The 12,246-nt window shown below is 37.7% G+C and overlaps 1 protein-coding gene across 4 annotated transcripts in view; it reads right to left on the minus strand.

The window, feature by feature from the left end:
- EYA3 (EYA transcriptional coactivator and phosphatase 3) overlaps positions 1–12,246 on the minus strand; it is a 106,045-nt gene that overhangs the window by 54,000 nt on the left and 39,799 nt on the right. For 3 of the 4 annotated variants that reach the window (XM_027613588.1, XM_027613560.1, XM_027613571.1), the window contains 2 exons: positions 6,138–6,181; positions 1,509–1,588 (listed from right to left, as the gene is read on the minus strand). In XM_027613588.1, coding sequence (XP_027469389.1) covers positions 1,509–1,588; positions 6,138–6,181 — 124 coding nt within the window. Of the gene's footprint in view, positions 1–1,508; positions 1,589–6,137; positions 6,182–11,544; positions 11,588–12,246 lie in introns of those variants that run through there. The other variant, XM_027613581.2, reaches the window with a different exon arrangement.

A 12,246-nucleotide genomic window follows, 5' to 3' on the forward strand; every position in this document is an offset into this window, starting at 1 on the left:
TAAATTAGGACTGGGGTTTAGCAAGGAGAGTACAAGAGGCAAAGTTATCAAAGGTATTTGTAAGGGAACAATTATAATAAACAGCCACAAGAATCCATATGGAGTAAGAAGGGCCATAAAGGCCGACAGATATGATGACAGGTATTGGACAGGTCATCTACATGGATTTTGAAATCACCAAGAAGAGTAAGAGTTTGGATGGAGAAGAAAACCAAGAAGACCTAGTCTTTAAAGAGCAAAATGACTAGGAGTTCAGAAAGGTAGAGGAGGCATAAATATAAACTTCAAAGGAACTGGAGTTTTTGGAGGGAAAAAGAGAAAGAGAAATGGTCTGGAAGGAGCAAGAAGACTCAACTTACTTCCTGGCCCTGGAATATATAAGACACAGGTCTTTTTCTTGGGGATGAGTGGGACATTAAAAAAATCAGAGACTTTTCCCTGATTAGAGCAGTTTCTCACAGTCCGGACAGTTTCTCATATGCATCAGAATCACCTAGCTATCTTCTTGAAAATGTAGATTCCCATCCATATCAGATCTGATCTGAATGATAATCTCTGAAAATGAGGCCAGAATTCTACATTACAAACAAGCACTCCAGATGATTCTTAAGTACACTAAGAGCTGGAGAACCACTAGAATAGTACCTTTGAGGAAATAATATACATAGCTCAAAATACACTATTTCCTTCCTTCCCCTGTCCTTTTTTTTAAAGACATATCATTTTCTAATACATGGAAGTACGTCAAGTTAAGCATAACCATTTAAGAGAAGAAAAATCCCCTAAACAAGTGTCTTTTTAAAAAGTGTCTTATACAAATTTATTCTTTTAAAGTATGTGGTAAAATATGGAGAAGCACTGATATTTAGTTCCAGGGATGACTATTTGTCCTATGGAGGCAACCTGGGGGCATATGTGGGTATGCTAGAGAAAACTTACATTTCTGCAAAAAAAAAAAACAAACCCAGAACACTCTACAAACTTTTGTCCATTATATGAAAGTATCTTTTCTATAGGAGAAAGCAGGTTGGTGAGTGGAGGATGTATCTTATTGGGCTGGATCTCCCCCAGGGCCCAGTATCAATTTTGGGCTCTTAAGGGGATTACTTTTCTTTTTTGGCACAGATGGATAGGTAGAGTCATTTGGTTATTAGAAGGTGGAGAAACATCAGTGTCTCTGGAGGAGCAGTTAGAGGTTGGCCCACAAACTTTTCTGATTTTGAGTAAGGCAGTAATACCTTTAGAACATCCAACTTCGGAACAAAACAAAAATAAAATCACCAAGTGTGACTCCTCAGGTAAATGGATTCCATGAGATTTTCTTCCTCAGCTGGTATGTCAAATAAAGCTTATATGAGAGCATAAGGATGAAAACACACACACACGGACAGGAAAGGCTTGTGGATATATGGGACAAACAAGTCAATCGGTGAAAACCAATTATAAAAGAACAGCATCACCCATATATAGGAATACCTCTTTCATCATGCATAGAATATAGTACTTACTTTCCTCTGACATGGTCAGGTTTGAAGCAAGGCTTGAAGTTTCAGGTTTCTGATCACTGACTTCAGGGCTGCTCACTTGACTGAGAGAACCAAAATGAATACACATTAGCCCCTCATGGACTTGCTGTGTTGCTAAAAGTGATTACGTCAAACCCATTTCTCTCCCTAGGCTATACAAGTAAGAGGAAAAGTAAGTCTTCTCCATGGTATCATTATTCTAAAACAAACAAACAAAAAAACCAAACCAAACTGCGCTGTCACTTTGTTTCCAAAGTTCCACAGGAAAGTGGAGAGAGTCTGATTTCAGAGAGTGGTTCTCATAACTACTTGAGAAGTTTTTCTCAAATTACACATGCTTGCTTCCAAGAAGGGGGTTCTGAACCTTAAAATTGTTCATTCTACTGTATTTCTCTTTTCCTCCAATTAAAAAAATTTTTTTAATTTGTTATCATATCCCCTGAGCAATATCTTTTTTTAAGTTATAAGGAGAACTCAGAAATTACAAAAGGTAAATCACATAAACTGGGAGAACAAATCATTACGTTAGACACTTTAATGATGGCAAAATTCTCACTGGAATTCTGGAATGGAGATTTTACTAACTTTCATCCCTCACAATGTCCTTCTTCCTTCTACCTTACTTTCTACTCTCCAGTTATTCTCTCAATTACCAGGATAGCATAGTGGTTAAGGGTACAGATTCTTGAGTTAGATTGCTTGCATTCATATTCTACTCTGCCAAAACTAGCTTAATGACTTGGGCTGAACTTCTTTGTACCCCAGTTTCAACTGTCAAAGAGGGACAATAACAGAGCCTAACACATAGGGTTGTTATACGGATTAATGAGCTAATATATGAAAAGTACTTAGAGACTAGAACAGAGTAAATGCAATATAACCATAGCCGTTATTATTATATTACAACTTCACCCCAGCCCAGGCATCCTTCCCACATTCATTTTCCTTAGAAAGAAATCTGCTTTGCTATTCTATACTCCAGGGAGAAGTGAACACTGTACCAGAGGCTCCATATATCTCCAAAGATAAGACTAATAAAAGGTAAGAGTAGTTTCTACACAGTAAAATTTTAAAAGAAATGTTATTTATATAAAAAATACACAGCATCAAAATTCTTAAAGCTCTCATCTCTTTTCTGAATGGACCTCTAATATTCAAGTATAATATCAAGATTTTCCCCCCGATATATTCTGAATTTTCAAACAATTTTTCCTCAGATGTAATTAACTTTTTTTTTAAGTTTATTTATTTATTTTAGTAATCTCTACACCCAGCAGGGGCTTGAACTCAGCACTGAGATCAAGAGTTGCATGCTCTTCTGACTGAGCCAGCCAGGTGGCCCTGTAATTAACTTTTATTTATTTATTTTTCTTAAGTAGGCTCTATGCCCAATGTGGGGCTTGAACTCATGAACCTGAGATCAAGAGTCGCATGCTCTACCAACTAAGCCAGCCAGGCACATCTGTAATTATTATTATTATTTTTTTAGATTTTATTTATTTATTTATTTGAGAGAGAGAGAGAGACACACACAGCATGAAAGGGGAGAGGGTCAGAGGGAGAAGCAGGCTCCCCGCTGAGCCGGGAGCCCAATTTGGGATCCAATCCCAGGACTTTGGGATCACGACCCGAGCCGAAGGCAGTTGTTTAACCAACTGAGCCACCCAGACGTCCCTCTGTAATTAATTTTTAAAGCTTAGTCCCCAGATGATGTTTATCTATTTACTCAAATGCCTGTATTTTTGGAATAGCATTTAATGTACTCACCAAGATGTGACTATGGGAAATGAAGAGTAAGGGGAAGAAATCATACTGAGTAGTTATATCAATGTTTCCCAAACTGGCCTAGTATTATAATTATCTGAATAATTGGTGAAAATACAGACTTCTGGTCATGCCTACTTAAATACGATTCACAGGAGAAGGGTATAAAACTAGACAAGAACTTCACATTCCTGACTACAATGACTGTTTTGTCTTCTGTGTATACCTGGATAAGTCTGGGGTTCACTGTTATACCCACTGATGGAAGACTATTTCTAGACCCTGTAACTTAGAAGGTATATTTGTATAATCTGGTATACAACGGTATAAAATCCTATGGTCCTGGAATCTTATGTTATAGCAAAATCCCCTACGTATTCAACTGAGTGTCTAGAGATTCAATAGAAACAACAGTGCTAATGGGGTGCCTGGGTGCCTCAGTCAGTTGAGTGTCCGACTCTTGATTTCAGCTCAGGTTATGGTATCAGGGTCCTGAGATTGAGCCCTGTGTCGGGCTCTGCACTTAGCGGGGAGGAGTCTGCTGGAGATTCTCTCTCCTTCTTCCTTTGCCTTACCCCGTACTTGCATGCTCTCTCTCAAATAAATAAATACATCTTAAAAAAAAAAAAAGAAAGAACAGTGTCAATACAGCAAATTGACTAGCACTTTGTTAAACATTTAAAATTATTTTATCTAGGAAAACAAAACATTCTGTATTGCCTCAAAATTTAATTATTTTCAGTAATATAAACATAAATTTTGCTCAACAGTGTATATATGAAAAAAAAATATGTTCCAAAAAATAGAAACACCCAAACTCCAAAAAGTGAGCATCACGAATACCTGATTCTCATTCAATAGAACTCTTGTCAATAATCAATACAATCAACCAATGCATGAATAAACAAAATTAGGTATGGACATACAATGGAATATTATTCAGCCTTAAAAAGGAAGGAAATTCTGATACCTGCTAGGACACAGATGAACCCTGAAGACATTGCACTAAACAGAACAAACCAGTCACAGAAAGATAAACACTGTATGATTTCACTAATATAAGGTACTTAGAGTAGTCAAAATCAGAGACAGAAAGTAGTGTGGTGGTTGCCAGGAGTTAGGAGAACAGGGAAGCAGAAAGCTGTTATTTAATGAATACAGATTTTCAGTTTGGGAAGATGAAAAAAGTTCTGGAGATGGATGGTGGTGATGGTTGCATAACAGTGTGAGTGCAATAATGTCATGAATTATACATCTAAAAATGAATGAAATGGTGAATTTTATGTTATGTATATTTTATCATAATAAAGAAACTGAAGGAGAGAGAAGGGATAACTGCAGGAAAAGATGAAGGTGGTAGGTTCCATAATGTAACTGGAAGGGTCAGCTTTACAAATAAACAGAGGAATTAACTTCATTGTAGAGAAGCAGATAAATGGGTAGATTTGGTGACAGGCAAATGAGGTAGTTCCTATCTAATTGTTTCTAATTTCTCTTTGAATTGGGGAGCAAGATCCCCAGCTGAGTGAAAGGGAACAGAGTGGAGGGGAGGTGAGATGAAAGGAAGGGGAGGAACCAGGAGGCAAGGAGGCAAGGAGGAAGGAAGGGAGGGAGGGAGGGAGGAAAGGAGGCAAAGAAAGTTAATTTTAGAGACTAGGGAATAAAACACAGCAGGAAGGGTGGCTGGACCACCAAGAGTTAGTTTAAGTGCCTGTTTGAGATGTAATTATAAATGAAAACAGATCAGCACAGTTTGGTGTTTTTCTCTCACAAAGTTCAGGTGATTGGAAATAAGCATGGAATAAGTGGATAGTTGGTTTAACCAGGGTTGTGGTTTTGCTAAAGAAGGGGAAAAGAAGTTAAAAGGAGAAGTCCCTCACAAAATATTTGTAATGGACTGGTTAAATTAATAGATCTTATAATTTAAACAGCATAAGAAAGATACCAGTCTTTTTTTTTTGTGGGAAGGGTCAATGGTTAAGAATGAAAATATGATAGCTCATTTAACGGAAAGTGCACAGGAAGATAACACATGGCTAGTGTGGGAGTAGATACATGAGCTGGAATGCAGTGTGTGGTACTAAAATAGTAAGATTCTGGAAATTAAGATGTTAGAGGTGATGTAGTTACTGCTTCACAGACAAACAACAGGAAGTAAGAACTGTGGAAAACAAAACCATGGCATTGTGGAAGCAAGAGTATGAGGTACAAAGAAGCTGCCTCTTGGGCGCCTGGGTGGCTCAGCTGGTTAAGTGACTGCCTTCGGCTCAGGTCATGATCCCGGAGTCCCAGGATCGAGTCCCGCATCGGGCTCCCTGCTCGGCAGGGAGTCTGCTTCTCCCTCTGACCCTCCCCCCTCTCATGTGCTCTCTCTCTCTCTCTCTCACTCTCTCTCAAATAAATAAATAAAATCTTAAAAAAAAAATCTGCCTCTTGTCTAAAGGGAGTGGAGCAAATGATTAAGGCATCCCATATCCATTTGGTAATTAACACCAAATCCCTTGGATTTCCCTTATTTCTGCTTATTCTTCCCATTCTGTATACGGTACATCTGACTGAAGAATATTTACTGTCATGTCTCTTCCATATATCACAGGACCTGACAGATAACTGAGTTCAGGACATATTATTGAATAAATAATGAATGAATAAGAAAAAAATCAGCGCTTAATTTGTTTCAAGGACAAACTATTGGAAGGAAATTTTCATCTTAAACCAAGTAATTTCAAAACATAAAGACTGAGATGCTAAAATTCAAGAAGTGAGTAGTCAACCCAAAACCCATATACTAATCAGCATATGAAAAAAAAGTTAGTAGATATTAAAAAGAAATTGAATTTTACATACCTTAAAGTTTGCTCTCCTGATTCCTGCATCTTGGCTTTTTTCACCTGCAAAAATTAATATACAAAGGCATCAATATAGTGATCTGCTTTTGAAATCATCTAGCTATTCAAATGGCAGGCCAATATTAATAAATTACAGGGTGACTGTTTCATTTTGTTTTGCTTAGATTTAATTAACCTTTGTTATATTTTAGAGTTAGAGATGGACTTGTTTTTCACATGAGCTCTTTTCTTTTTAATGAAAAAAGTGTTTTTCAGATTCAACGTAAAATGTTTACCAGATTTTTACTCAAGATAAAATGTTTATCAGAGGGGTGCCTCGGTGGCTCAGTTGGTTAAGTGTATGCCTTTGGCTCGGGCCATGATCCCAGGGTGTGGGGATCAAGCCACATTGGGCTCCCTGCTCAGTGGGAAGCCTGCTTGTGCTAGTGCGCGTGCGCACTGGCTCTGTCAAATAAATAAATAAAAATCTTTAAAAAAATGTTTATCAGAATCAAGTATCCAAACGTGGATACAAACTAGTTGGTTTTAATTTTTAACAGACACATAATTATATTATCCAACAGTAAGCAAAGCAATCTCAATATCATCTACTCATTTATTAATTTATTAAACAGGAATGTCTTTATACCTAAATTATTTACATGCCAAAAATAAAGATAAATTCTTGGGGCGCCTGGGTGGCTCAGTTGGTTAAGCGACTGCCTTTGGCTCAGGTCATGATCCTGGAGTCCCAGGATCGAGTCCCGCATCGGGCTCCCTGCTCAGCAGGGAGTCTGCTTCTCCCTCTGACCTTCCTCTCTCTCATGCTCTCTACCATTCTCTCTCTCTCTCTCAATAAATAAATAAAAATCTTAAAAAAAATAAAGATAAATTCTTATCAGGTTATGAGAAATTTTTAAAAAAGATATTACTTATTTATTTTGAAAGAGAGAGAGAGGGAAGGGGGAGACGGGGGGGGCAGAGGGAGAGGGAGAGAAAAACTCAAGGGGAGTGCTCACCTCGATCCCACGACCCATGAGCTCACGACCTGAGCCAAAACCAAGAGTCAGACACTTAACCAACTGAGCCACCCAAGAGCCCCAGGTTACGAGCAATTTAAAAAACATTGTGCATGCTATTGTTTTATTCCAGATTTTCATCTTTTCTAATTCCTTCTGAGGTGAAAGCATTTCCACTGAAACAGTTTAAGAATCCACAAACAGAAGATCAACATTTAACATTACTAGTGGATTTCCCTGCTTTCCTATTACAAAGAAGCTGATTTTAGAGCTCTCTGATTAGAATAACTAGTCATAGCAGAAACATGCTTATTAGTATGCTTAGCCATACAAAATTATGGATCCTTAAAAGTATTTCAAGCTAACAAAAGGCAGAAACACTGTTAAGTAATTTTAAACAAAATATCAGGTGGGAATATAGCTATTTAATATGAATAAATTTAACATCTCTGACATTGTTTGCCTTGATTCGGGTAATTATGTCCCCCTGTAAATCAGGAAGCATGTGCTACCTTGGCACTAGAGGCAGGTAAATGAACTCAAAGGATACAGACAGACTTCACAAGTATGGGTTCAAACAAAATAATCCAGAAACTGACAATGTAAAATACTATAGCTACTTCGGAAAACAGTCTAGCAGTTCCTCAGATAAGGTAACTAGTAAGTACAGATGAATACAAGGCCCATAACATTTCTCATGGACATCTATTCCTCATGAGAAAACATGACAAAATAAATAGAACCACTCTTGGTTTCTTGCTTATGGCATACCAACATACGTTATATTTAATGCTACTTTAATTTTCATAGGTACCAATAAAGAGAAAATCAAGAAAAGGGGGGCATTAAAAACAAAGCCCTCAGGGTATCTGGGTGGCATGGTCAGTTGGGTGTCCGACTCTTGGTTTTGGCTCAGGTTGTGAACTCAGGGTCGTGGATCAAGTCCTGCACTGGGCTCCGTGCTCACCTACCCTCCACTCTGCTCCTCCTGCTCATGTGTGCTCTCTCTCCTTTTCTGTCTAAAATAAATAAATAAGGGGCACCTGGTTGGCTCAGTAGTCAAGCGTCTGCCTTCAGCTCAGGTCATGGTCCCAGGGGCCTGGGATCGAGGCCCACATCGGGCTCTCTGCTCAGCGGGAAGTCTGCTTCTCCCTCTCCCGCTCCCCCTGCTTGTGTTCCCTCTCTCGCTGTGTCTCTCTCTATCAAATAAATAAATAAAATCTTTAAAATAAAATAAAATAAATAAATAAATCTTAAAAAAGAAACCCTCTAAGAATAACAGGCATAGTGCAGGGCATACAGTCAATCACACTGCCAATAGCATTGTGTGGTGACAGACGGCAGCCATACTTATGAGCACAGCACAACACAGGGACTAGCTGAATCACCATGTTCATCTGAAACTAATATAACATGGTGTGTCGACCATACTCAAATAAAATTTTTTTAATCCTCTAAATTTAAAAATAAAATTACAAAAGCATATGAAGAAAAACAAAAACAAGAACGCTTGAGGCAGATAAATTCTCACTAAGCATATTAAATTCCAAAGCCATAAAATAAAAAATAATTTGATTATACAAAAATTCAAAACTTCTCTATGATAAAAGATACCATAAACCAACCAGGAGATCAAGGAATCCTAGGATGATATACAGACTTTGACAAAAACATTTAACTTATTATAACTGTATGATATAACTCCACTGAAAGGGGTGGGAGATAAAAGAGCTACTTAAGAAAATAATGGACATTTTGACTGGAAATTGCAAAGTTAGACATAAGAAAAATTCAACTATCTAGTTTACCTGCCTGCCATAATTCCACAAATGACAAAATATATGCTTTTGTTATAAAATGTGCTGTCCTTCCCACCTAAAGATGATAGTATTTACATTAGGTCAGATGATAATGTAATTTTCCAATAGTGGAGATGAATTTATGTTTAGCTCACCCTAAGACTTTCTTTATGATCATGTATTCATGACCTGGTAACCAAAATAGTCTACAGTTTCCAGTCATACATCAAAGAAAACTGGAGCACTGAGGAATCTAACTTATCATAATCTTAATTTTATTAGAATCACAGAATAACAAATTTAGCTAATAAATTCCAAAAAAAAGAAAAGGGCACTGGAGCAAAAATTTTAAATATACCATAGGGCCTTTCTTTTTTTTTTTTTCTTAAAGATTTTATTTATTTATTTGAGAGAGAGAGCATGAGTGGGAGGGGGGCAGAGGGAGAAGTAGACTTCCCACTGAGCAGGGAAGCCCAACGTGGGGCTCAATCCCAGGATCCCAGGATCCCAGGATCATGACCGGAGCTGAAGGCAACCATGTAACTGACTGAGCCACCCAGGCACCCACACCATAGGGCCTTTCAAATTTTATTTCACTTTTTATTACAGTGCCAGCCCAGTACAAAGAATAAGTAATACTAGAAATGGAGAAAATGTACCTAAAATCGTATCTACCAAACAAAAAGTTTGGGGGAAGAAAATGTGTTATCACAGCTAATTTTTTACCTTTCATGGCCCATTATTTGTCTTGACTTGGGCAATTATTCTCTCCTATAAATCAAGGATAGAAAGCATGCACTGCCCTGATACTCCAGGCAGGTAAACTAACTTAAAAGGATACAGACAGATTTCACTGGATTACAGAAGTATGGGTTGAAACAATACAATCCAGAAACCAACAGAATGTAAAATAGTGTAGCTACCTTGGAAAACAGTTTAGTAGTTCCTCAAAAGGTTAAATATAAAGTTACTATATGACCCAGTAATTTGACTCCTAGGTATATAACCAAGAGAAATGTAAATGTATGTCCATGGATGCTCATAACAGCATTATTCAAAATACTCAAAAAGTGAAAACAACCCCAATGCTCATGAATGAACAGATAAATGGATAAAAAAAATGATAAAATGATAAATGATGAATGATAAATTAAAAAAATCCATACAATATTATTCAGCAATGAAAGGGAATGAAGCACTGATACATGCTATAATGTAAATGAACTATGAAAAGATTATGCTAAGTGGATAAGTCAGTCACAAAGAATCACAAATTGTATGATTCCATTTACATGAAATGTCCACAAATCCGTACATTTTTAGACAGAAATTAGATTAGTAGTTGCTTAGGGCTGCAGGGGATGGGGGGATTTGGGGGGTGACTGCTAATGGGAATGGAGTTTCCTTTTGGAATGCTGAAAATGTTTTAAAACTGATTCTGGTGATAGTTGAAAAACACTGTGAATATACTAAAAACCACTGAATTGCATACTTTAAAATGAATATGTGAATTGTATCTCAAACCTGTTATTTTAAAAAATGACATAATCTTATGGGCATGTTATGACTAAAGATAACACAAAAAGAACCACTGACAAATTCGTGAATCAGGGTTCTATTTGTGCCTCTGCTTAAAAAAAAAAATGCTTTAAACATAACAGAGCAAGGGAATACTAGTAACACAGTACATGAATTCAGAATATCCATGTTCTGTGGATCACTCTGTGATTTTTCAGATGATCAATGCTGGCTTTGCACTGATGTCTGAGAAAGTTTTAGGTTTATGGGATAAAACCGCTCTAAGTCTGGAGGAACAGAACTCATTTGAAATAACTTAGGTCCTTGCTTATACATATGGAAATAAAAAATATTTTTAAAAATTGAGGTATGCTATTCTTTACAGTTTATCCTCCTTCATAGAGAAGACAACATCAGGGGTTGAGTCAAGATGTTCTCTCTTCACCACCTGTTCCCCCTCTTTCTTCTCCTTACCCTCGAAGCCCAAACACAATTTTTTATTTTTTATTGTTATGTTAATCACCATACATTACATCATTAGTTTTTGATGTAGTGTTCCATGATTCATTGTTTGTGCATAACACCCAGTGCTCCATGCAGAATGTGCCCTCTTTAATACCCATCACCAGGCTAACCCATCCCCCCACCCCCCTCCCCTCTAGAACCCTCAGTTTGTTTGTCAGAGTCCATCGTCTCTCATAGTTCGTCTCCCCCTCTGACTTACTCCCCCTCATTCTTCCCCTCCTGCTAACTTCTTCTTTTTTTTTTTTTTAACATATATTGCACTATTTGTTTCAGAGGTACAGATCTGTGATTCAAGTCTTGCACAATTCACAGCGCTCACCATAGCACATACCCTCCCCAATGTGTATCACCCAGCCACCCCCTCCCTCCCACCCCCCACTACTCCAGCAACCCTCAGTTCCAAACACAATTTTTTAAGTCCTTTTTATTGTTCTCAAAAATGTTTCCCAAGCTTCGCTCTTCTTTATGTTTTATAGCCTAGAGCGTACACTGTGGTTATAAGCATCTGCCACCTCTGTTGTCTACAGTATTAGGAATTTCTTTTAAAAATTTAAACACAAGGTACCTGGGTGGCTCAGTCTGTTAAGCATCTGCCTTCGGCTCAAGTCATGATCCCAGGGTCCTGGGATGGAGCCCCACATCAGGCTGCCAGCTCAGCGGGGAGCCTGCTTCTCCCTCTTCTCCCTGCTTGTGCTCTTTCTATCTCTGTCTCTCTCTCAAATAAATAAGTAAAATCTTTAAAAAATAATAAAATAAAAATTTAAACACAAAAGGCATGCTCATATTTAAAAAAATCCCATTCAGGTATGTATAAAATAGAAAAGATCTTATTCTGACCCATCACCTCCATGAAATAATCAATATTAAGTTTGCTGTATATTCTTCTAAAAACTTTTCCTATGATGTGTATCCTTTAAAAACTTGAATTCGGAAAGCACCCCTGACAGCCACAAAGGGAGTTTTTAAAGCGCTTCCAGCTTGCCAGGGACAGTCTTGGTTTATACCTCTTATCCCAAAACCAAGTCTGGTTAGTGTTCCCTTTTACTCTTCAAGAGTATTGTCCAGTTCGGACAATAATACAACTGCTTCAGTGTATCTGAAAAAGATGAAGACTGGGCTGCAGGAGGGGGGTGGGGAGGAGACTGAGTAATTTCAAGGTACCTGGTGACCATAGAGTGAATCATTTCTGATTGAAGACTGATTGGCAATAAGGGAGAGTGAAAGAGAGAACCCCCAGCTAGGATTTATGTTGCATTGTGAACAATGA

This window comes from Zalophus californianus, chromosome 4, assembly GCF_009762305.2.
Source record: "Zalophus californianus isolate mZalCal1 chromosome 4, mZalCal1.pri.v2, whole genome shotgun sequence".
NCBI classification, from domain to species: Eukaryota; Metazoa; Chordata; class Mammalia; order Carnivora; family Otariidae; genus Zalophus; species Zalophus californianus.